Here is a 16590-nt window from a genome sequence, read left to right on the forward strand (position 1 = left end):
AATGCTAATGTTAAGAGAGAGATGAAGAGGAGACACTCTGTGGGAAGGACAGACACTGGAGCAGCCCGGTTGTTTGAAAGGATAGTGTACATCCAGCTGTCCCTCCCCAATTAGACCCAGACACGCCAATTTAAAGCTGTGAAGCAAACATCTGCCATCCTTTATTCCTGAACACTATTGAAATTAGTCATCTCATTTTTTTTTTCCTTTGCTGTCGTTCTGTTTAATTCTGAATGTAAACAGTCATTATGTCAGTAATTCTGGTACAAGTATATAGATACAAAGCATTTATGCAATTAGCTGTTAGTTACGCGCAGCCAAATGGAACTGGGGGGAAAAAAACTAATTAACATGCATTTCATATTCAGTCTCCTCTTTGGGCCTCTTCAAGCAGAACCTCACATCTAATACCTGCGAGGCGACCTGGAATTCCTGTTTTTGTGATCTTGTTTTTTTTTTCCTGTATTTTTCCGGCATCTGCGATCTCACCTTCCCCTGTGATTTTTCTAGAAGTCAATTAAACAGGTTTTCCTGATTAGGGAGAAGAAGGGAGGAAAAGCAACACACAAGACGAGCCGGGACCGATGGTGTAATAAGAAATATGGAATAATTGAACACACTTAACACAAATTTAATTTGTGCAATTCCCTTGTCTCAGCTGGGGAGGAGTGCGTGTGTGCCCTCTGCGTGTATTGAGGCTTTTGTGCATCAGTGTGACAGTGGGGAAGCGTTAATTAACTCCTCTCTCACGCTGGGCTACCCCCCACCTATCTCTTTAAACACACACACAAAAACTCAGACGCATGAATCCCACAACAGTGCAGCGGAGGCCCGCCAGCTAAAGTCCTTCATTCATCTCTCTGCATCAGTGTCTCTGCAGGGGTCACCTGTCCCCACACTGCACACCTCCTTCTGTTATTCATGTGTTTATTTCTTCCTAAATGCATCGATCTGAACTGAACCACCCGTGCTCAGAAGTCTGTTTTTGGCTTTTTTTTTTGTGTCAGAAGGAAGGGAAGGGAAGGTGAGACTGTTTCTGGTGAAAAGAACAGTGAACCTGCAGAGAAACGTTAACACACCCGCCTCCGCCAAGGTGTGTGGGAAGGTGTGATCCTGCCTACTAAACCATGAGGTCACCTCTACAGCTGCAGGCCCAAAAACAGATGGTCGCACATGTGCTAAATGTAAGTTTGTGTTTCTTCCATCCTCAGGGCATCATGCTTCGGTGGCAGCCCCCGCCCCTTAGCGGCCAGAATGGGGAGATTACCGGCTACAAGATCCGATACCGGAAAGGGTCCCGGAGGAGTGAAACATCTGAAATCACTGGAGGCACCCAGCTTTTCAAACTCATCACCGGTAATGGCCTCTGAGTCAGCAGCTAGCTGAACTATGATCGCCAGTGTCAGACTCAAACTGCACCTGCCGTTTCATCAGCCCCAAATTTATTTCATGACCGGTATTGCCACAGAGATTATGTGAATTTAGCTACCAGCTCTGTTGTCTTTCATTGTTGTTTCACAGGAAGACTTCCCGATGAACCTGCGGGTGGGTGTGAATGAATGCATACATTACTTTATATGTAGGTGGAGAGGAGCTGTAGGCCGGGTTACAGGTGGTTTGGATATAAATCCAGCAGAGAACAGAAGAGGCAGTTCACACGTGGGACGTGATCTGGAGTCAAAGTTCACCTTGCTCTTATGTGGTGGTACTGAGGGTAAACTTTGACTCGCTGCAATTATGTTTTTGAGGATGGAACCTTGATTGCTGCAGAATAGAACAGTAGAACAGCTCATACATCTGTTTCATGAGGCAGCTGCGTAGGAGAGGAACGAGAAGATCAAAAGATGCAGTCAAAACTCCTGCAGACTGAAATACATGTATTTGTAACGTTTCAGTGTTGGACGGTTAAGTTTAGGGTTTCCCTGATAGAGGTCTAGCACACGAGTGTCACAGATGAATGTATTATTGCAAGTTAGAGTGTGGGAGTTAGAATAGATTAGAAAATATGTATAATATATTCAGCAATTAGCCACAATCCAGTAAGTATTGGATTGATAAATGCAAAGAGAGACACATCAGGTGGTAACTGAATCGTACCTGATAGAGGTGGTTTGGAAACAGTTTTTTTTTTTTTTATTTTTAGGTACCAGCTCAGATTACTTTATCTGTATCTGTATGTAGATTTAGTTTGCAGTAGTTGAATACTATACATTCTTGTAGCACACATATTACAAACAAGACAATAGACAAACATGATCCAAGGATTTGAGGCTCCACTAATGAAGACTTGAGTAAGAACTGAAGTGTTGAGCCTTTCTGTATGTAGCGTGTGGAATCACAGACCAAGGCCTCCCTAACCTGAGTGACTGTGCCACACTGTGTCCTCAGTGTGTCTCTGTGTTCACGCCAGTGTTTTGGGGCTGTACACTCAGATCACTGAGGGTGTGTCTTGATGCAAAGTGTGAACAGGCCCCTGAAAATGTTATGGCAACTGATTTGTGCCCTTGATGGTCTTCAATGTGATTTTTGAACAGCATTTTAAAGAGGTGGTTTTCTTTGTTCTCAGGACTTCTGTTCCTTTTCTTCCCCGTACGCAGGTCCAACAGTAAAGCTTTTAGACTCAGTTTATCTCTGCTGGATGTGTCTTATATACTGTCAGCTGGATCTGACATGCTGCAATATTAAAATCTTGATCTTCAGATCTCAGGTTCTGGTTCGGAGTCAGTCGGGCTGTTTATTTAGTCAACATCTGAACACTGTGAGCTGTAGTCACATGTCTTACTGTACCCTTACATTACCTGCTGCTACCACAAAAATATGCACAGTATCACTAGAGACACACTGCAATGGTGATTAATATTAGATGTTGTCTCAGCATCTTTCAAGTGGCCCGGCCTCACACTGTGTACTGCATCAAAGAGAATATACGCTTAAAAGTAGATTTTGAGAACATTCTAGGGGGTGAACAGAGGGGTGTTTGTTGGTTCAAAAGCGTTTAGAAGGAGATGTTGTAGCCTTGGAGGCACGGATAGTTAGGCAGTCTTCAGAAGCCACCCCCAAGGGTGGCCCAGAATATTGGGTACAGAGAGAAAAGACCACAGGATTAGCATGTAGTGTGCAAATGGGACAATATGACGAAGATGAAAAATTTTTACAGAAAATTAATACAGCAACACATCATTTATCAGCAGGCGTTCGCCTCTTTTCTGAATACCAAAGCCGGCACCCAGCGGTGAAATGGCTCATTTTGAAGGAGACATGGCTTTAAAATATGAACGGATCCAGACTCCAGAAGTCTTTTTTCTCTGCTTTTTAGTCCTTTAGTGTTTTACTTTTAGTGCAAGCTACTATTACACACTTTTCTTAAAGGCAAAACCACCAAAAACATATGAATCAAAGATGAGAAATAAATCTCAATCACTTGAAGATATTGAGTGGAAAAGAAAGTTAATCGCGCCACAGAAACCTTCACTTGATCCGTCCCTAAGGCGGACTTACAGATTTTCTACTTAAATTGTGCAGAGCAGTATTGGGCATCTGTTTTAGATATTTGCGCTTTCAAAATATTTATTGTGTCTGCAACTAGAAACCCAGCCAAGCGGAGAGCACGGATAAATCAAGAAGTAAAACTAGAGGGAAGTTTTAATGAAAGGGTTTTATTGCTGCTTAAGATTCAGTTCAGCCACGGCTCAGTTTGAGTGCTTAACTCTGACCTGTTTGTTTTGCTCGGCAGGTCTGGAGCGTGGGACGGAGTACTCCTTCAGGGTGTCAGCTATGACGGTGAACGGCACGGGACCGGCCACAGAGTGGACCACGGCAGAGACATTTGAGAGCGACCTGGACGGTACAAACACCCTGCTGTATTTGCTTTTGTTTTTTGATGCGTTATTGTCTACTATTGATTATTCTCTCTCAGCATTTCATGTAAGAGCCAATATTGTCGAAAGTGACATTTTATTTAAATGAAGTGTAAAAGTATCAAACGGCTCAGTACATGGACATACATCTGTAAGGCTGTGATGTCACAGCTATACAGAGGGTGGTATCTGCTCAGGCCTGTGAGACCAGACCAATCAGAGCAAAGTGGGCTTTTCAGTGAAGGCTTATTAAAGGGACAGGCAACATGTGTTTATTGAACATTAAAGCCTGTAGCATCAGTCTGAACCTGAAGATGAGCATGAAATGAGATCTTTGACCAGTTACTGTCACTGTGACGCTCAAGTTCTTCCTGCATTCTCCTCTCCAGAATCTCGTGTACCAGACCAGCCCAGCTCTCTCCACGTCCGCCCACTGGTCAACAGCATCGTGGTGAGCTGGACGCCGCCGGAGAACCAAGACATCGTGGTGCGTGGTTACACCATCGGCTATGGCATCGGCAGTCCCCACGCTCAGACCATCAAAGTTGACTACAAGCAGCGCTACTACACCATCGAGAACCTCGGTAAGAACTAACCGTTGTGTGTTTGGCTCATGTGTATCATTTTTGCTTCTGTCTCTTTGCAATGCTCCTGTTTTTATTGGCATCCTAATTCACCCACATAAAGAATCTAACAGTCAGATGCTGATGAGAAAATGTCAGCATTTAAAACAATGCAGGGATTTTTCCTCCTTTCGAATATAAATGTGGTCTGTGTGACACTGAAAGTATTCTTTGAAAATGGAATTTAATGAGCAGACACACACACACACACACAAACAATATGAAGCAGAGTCATCTGTACCTCACAGTGAGTAGAAAATTAATGAGCTCTTCTCCACCACACGCCTGAGCCACTAATTACACAGATTAGCCTAATGGGGACACAATAATTAAAGGTCAAAAATGTTTAAATAAAACAAACTTGTTTTGGTCATTTTAATTCTTGCTGTCATGAAAGCAAATCAAACATCAACACAAAGTTCTTTCTAGATAGCATGTTTTGAAAGAGTGGCAATTTTCTGCAAATGCTCAGTCAAACCTTTGAGACGATGACATTGATTATTGTCAACACAAACTTCATAATTGTGGAGGATTTCTTGATTTAAAGTGCCAGGCAGTTATTTCATTCTCGTGTAAAGGAAGACACACACACAGTGACAAATCCACAGGAAATGACATTTTTGTCTTCCTGAGTCTGTTGCGTAGGTCTAACTCAGCCGGTGGTTTTTATTAAGAGTGTAATTAATCACCATCAATAATACTACAGTAATCCAAGCCTCAGGAAGGTGAGTAGAAGTGGATTATGAGTTAAGAAATAGTCTTGGAAATGGAGAAGTTTGTTGTAAAGTATCTATGTGCATAATTGAAGCTTCCATTACAATCACAGTAAGAGGAATGATTGTATTCAAATACTCATTCTGGCTAGCATCGCAATTATGAGCCAAGAGTCTCGAGAGTTTTTATCTTGATTAGAAGGCTGCTGCAACACTTTATCTCGCTTGTCGTGTCTCTCTCACTATACTTTGACTTCACCCCCCCTTCTCTCTCTCTCTCTCTCTCTCTCTCTCTCTCTCTCTCTCTCTGTCTGTCACTCTCTCTCTCCCCCTCTCTCTCTCTCTCTCTCTCTCTCTCGCCCTCAGACCCAAGCTCTCACTATGTGATCACACTGAAGGCCTTCAACAACGTAGGCGAGGGCATTCCTGTGTATGAGAGCGCCATCACCAGACCACAGTCAGGTATGAAACACGCATTAGTCTGCTCACCAGGAAATCCTTCGGTCTCTTCCACTCAGAGACAGTGCAAGAGAGGAATTAAGCAGTTGCATTTATACTGTTTGTCTTCGACAGAATAACTCACACCTCTTTAGCTCGAACACAACAGAAACCAGCCCCCAAAGAAGAGAAAGGAAAGCTTGCGACTGACATTTATCTTCGCTCGCTCTAACCTGGGATCATTATAAGGCAGAATGTGTCTGGACTCCAAATTACCAAGGAGATAACGGGTCATCGGGGTGTCTCACTGCTCTAATTAACTCTCTCCATAATGGCCCCCAGTATACTTGAGTCTCTTTTTAATCAAATGTTCAAACCCTCACACTTTGCCCTCAGATTACCAGTTGTCTCGATGTTAAAATTCCTGTAGAAACCTCTCCCATGAGATAAGAAGAAAGGGGGATTTGTGTGCGCATCCAATCCTAAATTCCCAATCCATCTGCAGGATGGTGAAGGAAAAAAACAACAGTATTCACATTATTTGAGGAAATGAAATACAATGTTCATGAAAAAGAATCAGCTGAAACAAAGAATAGTTGTGCCTCTGTTACTTTGGAATGAGCCTTTTATATTTTTAGATTTCTTCTTCCTGGGAGTCCGCCATGTTTCTACTGTAGCCTAGAATGGACATACCAAGTTAAAGAACAAGATTAAGTAACAGTAACCATTACCGTGTGTGATGATTACCAAAACAACGTTGATTCTAGAAACAAGAATGAAAGTAGTAGCCACATTACTCCAGCATTACAAGGACGGCAGCATGTCCCCTGTGATGGGAGTTATCTCTACATATCTGCCTGAATCACGGTGAGATAAAATTTGTTTCATCAGAGAAAGAATATAGAAACTCCAGTTTAACTCCCAGCCTGACGATCTGTTAACCTCACAGTCTCAGATCACAGCCTGGTTAACAATTAGACATAGAACTGAAGTCTCACCGCCTGACAGATGATCTTAAAGTGCAAACACGCTGCCAGTTAGACTCCCTGTTAGCTGAGTTCACGCAGTTTATGTGACAGTGTCATAAGACAACCAGCCCATGCTCCCCGGGGTGTCCCAGAACGTGGGCTGCACCCACCTCCCCTCCCATCCAGCCACCAGTCTCCCCGCTCAGCCTTGATCACTCCAGTTTGTCTCTGCTGCAGCACTATTACACTGCCGAGCTCGATAGGGGTGGGATGCTGGATGACATGAGTCACGTCAACATGCTTCGAGGGGGGGTGGCAGTCTAAGTGCGCACACACCCGCACACTGTCATACTGTACACTTCTCTGTATGAAGTTCCTGCTTCCTCACATCCTCACACACACACCCACAACGCTGCACACACTCAGACCCCCTGTGGTGGCTTTGGCAACCCTTCGTCAGATCCAAACGCTTCCTCTCAAAGCAGAACCAAAGCCCACCACCATCGTCTGCTGCTGAATCCTCTGGGGCGCGTTCCGTTCCTGCCAGTTTGTTCAAGTCGGGATTAAAAAGACGGGCTGACCTACATAGTACTTTTACTTTTGAAAAAAAACTGAGGAGAAACTTGGTGAACTTGTGCTGAGTGCGTGCTAGGTTGAATATGTTAAAATAAGATGACGTCTTACTGAAAAGCAGGAAATGATTGCACCCCCGTCTGTACGTCAGCCTCTCCTCTGCAGTGTTTTCTACTAACACTGCAGACTGTTCTTCCAAGTGGGTAAAGAAATGCAGCTAGCATGCCACTCCAAAAACCTCAGTGCCTCTCCACAACCACATGAATGCTTGGATCTTCATCACACACACGCACACACTCGCATACACTCACCGACTCAGTCTTGGGAATATAATGAGGGCAGCTTTGCACAAAGAGGTGTCAAATGGAGCGAGGCCGAGAGGAGAGGACCAACAAGTGGTCGAGGAGGAGTGTCACCGCGGGTGACTGACCAAAGCTTTTTCTGCCATCTCAACTAAACCAAGCACGGAGAAACTGACGGCCAGAAGGACATTGTGAAGCGTTTATCCTTCAGACTGTTGGCCAGTGGCTGCCTGTTTGAGCCCCTCTCGTTCTTTATAGCCACACACAAACACTCCTAAGGCTTTATAGGGTGTAATGGGCAGTCAGCACACACAAACACTCTCGAGTGCTCTCCACGTATGCACACACACACACACACTCTCACATAAACACAGAGGCTGTTAATATTATGTGTCTCATTCAACTGGCCTACTGGTTTGTGTAGAGACCATTCATTTAAAATGTAATTCAGTTCTTCCTTCCTGTAGAGATGGATAATACAATATAAAGTGAGACACTAAGAACTGAAACTGTTCTTCTTCTGCTGAGGGAGCTTCCCTTTATTAACTCTGTTTGCTGCATTTAATGTCAAATCAGCAAACAAGAAGGTTTTAATTCTGGGATTATTGGATTTAGAGAAATGTTGTATCAGTGTGATTAAGTATGTTTACTTCCCAGGTGGATTGTTCAGTGCATTAGCCAAAACCAGACATTTCAATCCAAACACTACATTCTTCTATTTCTATTTCCAAAAACATCACTAATGTACAATTTACATTATATTGATTCCAGATTTAAAAAATGATACAGACTGAAAAAAGACTGAAATCTGATAATAATATTAAATGTGTCTCTTAAAAGATGTAAAAATTGTATAGAAGTCTTTGAAGTCATTCTTGTAATTTCTTCTAATAAAATGAGTTGGACGTTACACCTGCACTTACCTGTTAGATTAACCCATGTCTCTCTGATATTCATATTCCCGCATAAAAATCTCACTGCACAGGACAACATTATTCCACAATCTTAAACTCGTTTGACGTTCACATTAATAAACTGTTTTGTAGTTAAAGCGATCCAAAAGGCCTAATTTGCATCAGATGTGACAGAATACAAGTAGATTTTAGATGTACTGAAATAGTTTAGGAACATGAACAAACGGTACACAACATACAGAGCAATAAAACCGAGTTGCTCTGAACCAAACCAGACAGGATGGGACTGTAGCTCCTCTCCTCACAGTGGGAGAGGCCGAGCTCTACCTTTCACCACGAGCTCTCCACTGAACACCTTTGAGCCTCAGATCAGAAGCAGCAGTCGGCACACACATATCCAACCACAGCCGCCACTCATCCGTGACCGTCTCCTCTGCCTGCAGGCTCTGCTTTCTACATTTTCCTGCATTTCTCTCTACAGTTTTCAAGGACAGAATCCACCTTGTTGACGTTGCTCTGAAAAGGGGGAATGGTTCCAGCGTCCTTCTGTTTATCCACTGTGCATTAAAATGTTGCCACGTCTAAAAGTTTACAGCACTGCCTCCTTCTGAAAGGAAATCTTTAATGTGCTAGTCTGAAGAATTTTCTCTAGAATTCTGGGTATCTGCTTGCTCTCCAGTTTTCCATTTACTGTAATCTTTTCTTATGAATGGAGACTCTCTTCTTCTCTCTTTCTAGAGCTACAGTAGCCATTGATAGAACACCACATGCTGTATAGTGACTTCTGTATAGCAACCAAGTCTGTAGATCCGTGTGATTGTAGAGATCTGTTTTTCTAATAGAATCTTCTCTCTCTTTCTCTTCACCCCTCCCAATCCCATCCTTGTTGCACTCACGTTATCTTTTTCTTCGTTCCCGTGGTCGTCCCTCATTTTAACTCATTAACCTTAATTACTCCTGCTGGTTCCTCCCTGCATCCTGTTTTGACTCCACTGTCTGATCCACCGCACCACGCTTCTCTTTATGTTTTAATTTTGGTCATTTTAATTTGCGTGCATGCATGCGGGTTTTCTGCCTGACGCGCAGACCCCATAGACCCCGATGTTGACCTCTACGAACTCTTCCATGCTCCATACACCCCAGTACCAGACCCCACTCCCATGATGCCGCCCGTGGGCGTTCAGGCCTCTGTGCTGAGCCACGACACCATCAAGGTGACCTGGGCCGACAACTCGCTGCCGAAGAACCAAAAGATCACAGATAACCGCTTCTACACGGTGCGCTGGAAGACCAACATCCCTGCCAACACCAAAGTGAAGGTAAGAGACTCTGCTGTGCCCTCATGTGCATATTATGTGTGTTTAGCTGCCTTCAAAATGGAACTTGTGAGCTTTTTTACATATTTGTCGCGTTTAAGTTGGTATCTTACTCTTTTAAGCGCGTGTACGAGCCTTGCAGCATGCTACTACTTATGTCAAAAACATAATAAAAATACGCAAAATAAGTAGGTTAAAGTCTTTTGTGGCTCCAGAGGAAGTTGCATGACATGGCGCCTGTATTACCCACAATGCAACTAAGTCAGGGATTGAACTCACTGGAGGACATCTATCAGATTACATGCAGCTTCCTCTGGAGCCACAAAAGGCTTTCTACTGGGGGAGGACCTGGATTATCAGCCCCGGCCAATTATGGTGGGTGATATCCAACATTTTCAGGTTATCGGTATCTGATTTCGCCATTAAATAAATGTATTTGAACATGTTCTACTTTTGCTCTGATGTGACCTCCTCTTTCCTCGTTCCTCTTTTAGATCTAGAGGCCGCCAAAGCCATCAATTTACTGAGGAGTTAAAGTTTAGCAGGAAATGCAAAAGACAGATGAGGCTGTGGAATATCAACATTTGCCTCAGACATTTAAAGTTACAAACATAAACTTTATAAACTAGATGTCTAAAATTAGAATGTATTAACTTACCACCCACCAGATGTCCAGCTAGTTTGTCTTTTATCTGATTCAAAAGGCCTTGTTCTGGTTTAGCTCAACAACTTTAAGAACTTGTTTACAACTTGGTGGTAGCTCAGTGAAGTACAACTCAAATAATTTCAGTCTGTGAAACTATGGCAATACACCTTCATTTAATACAGCGAGCTTTCTGCGTACTGTGCAGTGGGACCTTCTGCATCCCTTCACTCCTACACTTACCAGAGAGAGGTATTGATGTGCTGAAAATAAAAAGCAATGTCGAAGGATGATACATAACAAAGTATTCCCACAGCAGCGCCCAGGCACTGTGGCAGCGTGATGCTGACATTTGCAATAATCTGTTTTCATCCACATGTGAAGCGCAACAAAGAGAAGAAGTCCCTCTGCTCAAAATCTTAACTGAGAAATTCTTCCCCAAATTTTACGCATTAGTCTTCCTCTCGGCATTTTACACATGTTTTAGGTGAATACACCAAGCTTTCATTTTGTTGATTCTGGTGGACTAGAATCTGCAGCAAAGGATTAATTCCGTCATCTGTTTTAACCCACAACATTTCCATCCTTGTTGATCTGACAACATCCATGGTGACCGTGGTTGCAGCAAAAATACGGCAGCTAACTCTAAATAAGCGAACAGCTACTTTGTTAGAAGTACAAACAAAAAGATCTTCTGTTTGATGGTAGCTGAGTGGCTATGACATATAACTGATGCCCACAGTTCAACCACATCCGTTGACCTGTTTCTCCTCTCCAGCTTTTCACCTCCAGCTGTCCAATGAGGGCAAAACATTTCCCCATCCTCACCCGTAAGATGCAAACAATAGACTTGACGGTTTTCTTCAGCTGTAAGAGTAGACATGATGGTATAAAGGAGATGGAAAATATATGCATAATTTGCATTCAGAAGCAGAGTAGGTTTCTGGCAGAAGTGCAGAGGCATAAGAGGCTCGAGGTCTGAAGGCCACAAGCCAAAACGCCTTAATCTAATACGTATGTTTCTCTAAATGCTGCAAGTGTGGCTAGAGCTTTTCAGCAAAAATGTGATATCAGCAGAGGTCTAATAGTGTGCAGCCCTAGTGCCTTTAATATCACTGTTGTATATTTTGTTAATTGATCAATAGCGTTGGCTACAAAATATCCCAAAATGGTGAAAATGCTAATTACAGTTTTCTTGCATTCAAAGATCAGTTGATAAGATATTAAATTATGATACTACATAAGCTCATTTCTGGAGTTCATAGTCCAAGCAAAGACCTACAGCAGCACTGTTGTATTCCATCGATTCTGTGGGATCAGTGTCATGCAGATACAAAGTGCACTGAGAGTGAAGTCGCATGAGTGTAAAGTATTAGATGGAGTTACACTATTTGCAGTGAGTCACGGTGAGCTGAACCTGAAACAAGCTCTGTGAGATTCAGCTTCTGATTCTTGACCTGCAGCTGAATTATGATGATTACCTATCTCTGGAATCACTGTGTGTGCGCACGCACGTGCGTGTGTATGTGTGTGTTTGTGTGTGTGTAAACCTGTGACCGAGACAGAGCTCAGATAAAGGCCTGCGTTCACTGTTCAATTATTCAACAAGGACAAGACAAACTGTGGACTAAAAAAGGGGGTGCAGATCTTACAGTGTATTCTACATAGAGCCAACACACACACACACACACACAGTCACGTCTTGCAGCCATGAGTGGATGCTCAAATTGGTTTCATTCTCACACTGTGGCGGTAATTAAAGAGTTCCACAGGCTCATTATGTTTCTGTCCTATTAACCAAATACAATATATTAACGAGTCTATTAGAGACGTCTTTCTGCTGTTTCTATCTGTGGAGTGTGGAGGCCATCTTGTAAATCCTGTACACGAGTATAGCTGTCCTCAGCACCAGTCTAAACAACAGGGATGCCTTCACCCTAATGCTGCTTCTCTTCAAGCTCGTACATTATTGAAGAGACGGCTGCTCTCAAACTGGCAGCGTGTTTCTAAAGGACAGAGTGTTTTCTTTTCCTATCCCAGTGCCCTCTGTTTGACAGCCCCCACCGGAGGACTGCACTTTTGTCATAGCACGCAACGTTATAGATAGGGCTGCTGGAGACCTGGCGAGCCTGACATGACCCCCAGCATGCTAACGCTGCGCCTCCACCCCATCCTGCCGGCTCAGGCCAGCAAAGATCAAGACAGACAATTACATAACTCAAGTTTTTAAATCTGCTGACTAATTTAACATTTGTATCGCTGTAGCAATGTGAGTGCTGTGTTGTTTAACACTTAGACTTCTCACTGTCGTAAATTGTTGTATTTAGTTTTACAGCTCATTCATAATGGCTACACTTGTTTTTTACTGTCATGTGTTTTAGTATGGTGGTCACTATGGTTATTTAGCAAAAGTACAGGTATATAAAACACATACGGTTGCATTCAACATGAAGTCATTTACAAATATGTAATCTGTAAAGTAATTAGTAACAGAAGTTATCACATAAATCTAGTCTAGTAGTACAATATACTAAACTACACATCCCTTGAAATTACAGTACTTGAGTAAATGTATTTGGTTACATTCCATCATCGACTATGACCTCAATAGTAAAGATACAATTTAATTTAACATTTCAGACAATGTAAACAAAGAGGGACTATTTTAAACTTTGTACCGACAGCAATTATGACAGCTTTGCGATTGTACAGGTGTAACTATTAAAGTATCCCACATAAAACCAGATGGAACAACACAACACGTAAAAGGTTCTACTTCCACTCAGTGGTCAGTGTGTGAAATGTGTCCTAAACTCTGCACAAAATCCAGAGTTGTGATTAGTCATGTGAACTCTCAACACAATCAGCTGAGAGGATGATGCAATGATTGTTTGAGGGTGTTCCAGCTTCCCACTTATAAAGATTTCCTGCACTTGTTTTTTTATTTGATAGTGTACTTAATGTGTTAAGTGTTTTTAGTTTTAATCAGAGACAACAAGACATTTAAAGATGTCAACCTGAGCTTGAGGAAGTTGTAATGGGCATTATTTTTCACATTTGTAGACTAAAATATGAAACAGTTAATCCTGAAAATGATCAGAAGATTAATGGCAGATAAAGAAAATAATTTGTGTTGTTTTCTTGGGTGCGTGTGTGTGTGTGTGTCTCTTGCCCCAGATGGCCAACACCACCAGCCTGAACCACATGGTGACGGGCCTGAAGCCCAACACACTGTACGAGTTCTCTGTCATGGTGACCAAAGGACGCCGCACCAGCACGTGGAGCATGACTGCACAGGGCACCACCTTTGAAACCAGTAGGAGCACAGATGATGACACACACATGAAGACATACACGAAGACACGCACATGATGACACACACGCAGTTAATTTTGCAGAAAACACAAAATGTACACAATCACAAACACAAAAATCAAGAGGCTAACGAGCTCCTGGCTGGCTGGGAGTAACATTTTACCTTTTGCAGCTCAAAGGGAAGGAGAGGACACACCTGAGGAAATGAGATGTCATGGTTTAATATAGGCCAATTGATAAAAAAAAAGGTATTTATCAGAAGATTAACTCAGATTTACTGCAAGTGAAACTGAGGAAACCAGCACAAAATTTTGTGATTGCAGAATTTAATTTCAGCACTTCTCTTCTCTGAGGAGTAAGTTGGACTAACTTGGCTTCCATGCAAAATATGTGATTTGACTAATCATGAACCAACAATAATAATAATAATAATAATAATAATAATAATAATAATAATAATAATAATAATAATAATAAGTTTTGGTGTTAAAACAACTTATTTGTTGTTTTTAGTTCAAGATTAACATAAAACATTTTGTTTTAGTTTTGGTTCATTACTCTGTTAATGCTGAACTTGACTGGTCACAACTTTATGTTGCCTTTTGCTCAGCACAGTAGCTGAGGAATGACATTAAGGCTTACTTAGGAAGGAGGGAATAGGAGGGAAGCACTTAACTTCAGGCATGTAAGAGTGAAAAATCACAGAGGGAAAGATGATTACGGCCTCCCCTGCGTCAACTGGAGCAGAAGTGCACAAATTGACTGTATCAATGTTAATAATACTCATAGTGCTGTCACCATGGCAACATACAGTCCTTTAAAATCCCTCTCCAGCCTGTGTTGAGAACATACAATCCCCCGAGTGTCTGTATAGGATTCTTGCAGCGCTGTGTGCCTTGACTTGTGAGATGAAAAGTGTCGGTGCTCATTCGACATTATAAGTTGTAATTGCTGAGCTAAAAGTTGCCTGACAATAAACCAGGCATTAAAAACAAAAACTAATTATTGAACTGTGATTTATTAAGCTGTTATAAAGATGCATAGGTTTTCTTTTGTTTATGTTTAAGAGAGAATAGCCAGTTTTCATTTGTGCCCAGCCAGGGGTTTGTGTGTGAGCGCAAAAGTCTGTGTGCAACTGAATTACACATGCAGGGTCATAAACACACACACACACACACACACACACACACACACACACACACACACACACACACACACACACGTATAAACCAGTGATAAACAATAGGCCACATATACAGAGAACATACAGTGTTCAACATGTGCTAAACCACACGCTACGTGTATGCAAACACACACACAGGTTACTCATATCATATACTAACAGTCTCAACCCTCCCACAGTTCCCAGCTCTTCCCCGAAAGACGTGACGGTGGTGAGCAAAGAGAACAAACCTCGCACCATCATCGTCAACTGGCAGCCTCCCTCCGAGGCCAACGGGAAGATCACCGGTAAGTCTGAACCCTTTCAGAGTGTCACAGATGAATGACTCTCTGCTCACTTTTTATATATGACAAAAAATATTCTGGCCTGAGATGTCCAATTTAAAATGTACTTTATTTGCACTTTTCAGACTTTTTATGTAGCAGTAGTCAGAGAGGAAGCTCCATCTGATCACTGCACTAAAGCCCTTTTATTAAAACTAGATATATTGCAGATACATGACTCTGATTGTGCAGTTTGACTTGGAAGAAGTAGCACAAACACATCATAGTTTATCTTCTTTTGCACAGCTAAATGTTAAATGTATCTCTCTCCCTGCTGTAGGTTACATAATTTACTACAGCACAGATGTAAACGCTGAAGTCCACGACTGGGTGATTGAACCAGTGGTAGGTAACCGTCTGACCCACCAGATCCAGGAGCTGACGCTGGACACCACCTACTACTTCAAGATCCAGGCCCGGAACTCAAAGGGCATGGGCCCGATGTCTGAGGCCGTACACTTCCGCACTCCTAAGAGTAAGTCTGAGAAGATGGGAGTATAACTATACATATATCATCACAGCTAGCTATTCAAGAGTCATACATTCCTCCCAGGAGTTGGTGGACTCCTAAAGAGACAGAATGAATGTCTACATTAGTCAGGTTGCCATACGACTCGGAATGAATGCTAATGTTGACGTCTGCTGAATGTGTAAACAGGCAGCTGTTAGCTAAAATGTCATAGCTGCCATAACAGCTTCATTAGTTGGCATTCAGAAGGATAACAGCCCTACATTAGGATCATGCAGGAGGCTGCAGGAGCCTGCAGGGGGCTGCAGGGGGCTGCAAGGGGTTAGGTGTGCTGTGCAAGGTTCCAGTGAGACAAAGAAATGCAGTTCAGAAAGTCCAGTTTGGGAAACAGATGAATTTGTTTAAATGAGCTTTAATTGGTCTCAATGTGCCCTCAGTTACAATTATTCTGCCCTTGTCCAAAAGAATCAACTAATGAAGTTTTACATTTGACTTTCACTGGCACAACAAAGCTCCCCATACTCCAACATATCTGACCTGGTGGAGGATTTGCATGGTTAAAATGTTAAATTACACAAAGCCTGTCATTATATAATATCACAAATGAAATTCTAGCAATGTGCCGTTTCTCTAGCATGGCAAATAACTACATACAGTTCTGGAAGTCCTGACTTAATTAAGATTTCTAGTCAACACTTTAGGCAAACTCTCGTGAAGAGTTGAGAAAGTATCCTGAGAGTGGAGACACTGATCTTTTACCCCAAGAGACATTTCAGATCAGATTTTAGCTGCTTAATTTTCTTTTCATCCAAATATTCTGACAGGACTGCATCCAGCGCTTTACATTCTCAAGTCTTACATACAAGTCCTCATACTAGGTGTATTTAAGAGCTAATGAGGGCGGTCAAGTCCTCGTGTCCTTATTAACATTAAGACTCTGATTGTGACTAAAA

The 16590-nt window shown here is 42.3% G+C and overlaps 1 protein-coding gene across 12 annotated transcripts in view; it reads left to right on the top strand.

Moving 5' to 3' along the window:
• neo1a (neogenin 1a) overlaps nucleotides 1–16590 on the top strand; it is a 170612-nt gene that overhangs the window by 145828 nt on the left and 8194 nt on the right. For 10 of the 12 annotated variants that reach the window (XM_037095244.1, XM_037095249.1, XM_037095251.1 and 7 more), the window contains exons 13-20: nucleotides 1212–1356; nucleotides 3734–3844; nucleotides 4247–4441; nucleotides 5560–5655; nucleotides 9475–9707; nucleotides 13525–13663; nucleotides 15025–15132; nucleotides 15449–15643. In XM_037095244.1, the coding sequence (XP_036951139.1) occupies nucleotides 1212–1356; nucleotides 3734–3844; nucleotides 4247–4441; nucleotides 5560–5655; nucleotides 9475–9707; nucleotides 13525–13663; nucleotides 15025–15132; nucleotides 15449–15643 (1222 nt within the window). The remainder of the gene's footprint in view (nucleotides 1–1211; nucleotides 1357–3733; nucleotides 3845–4246; nucleotides 4442–5559; nucleotides 5656–9474; nucleotides 9708–13524; nucleotides 13664–15024; nucleotides 15133–15448; nucleotides 15644–16590) is intronic. The other 2 variants (XM_037095246.1, XM_037095252.1) reach the window with 1 other exon arrangement.

Source organism: Acanthopagrus latus, chromosome 4 (genome assembly GCF_904848185.1).
Source record: "Acanthopagrus latus isolate v.2019 chromosome 4, fAcaLat1.1, whole genome shotgun sequence".
NCBI classification, from domain to species: Eukaryota; Metazoa; Chordata; class Actinopteri; order Spariformes; family Sparidae; genus Acanthopagrus; species Acanthopagrus latus.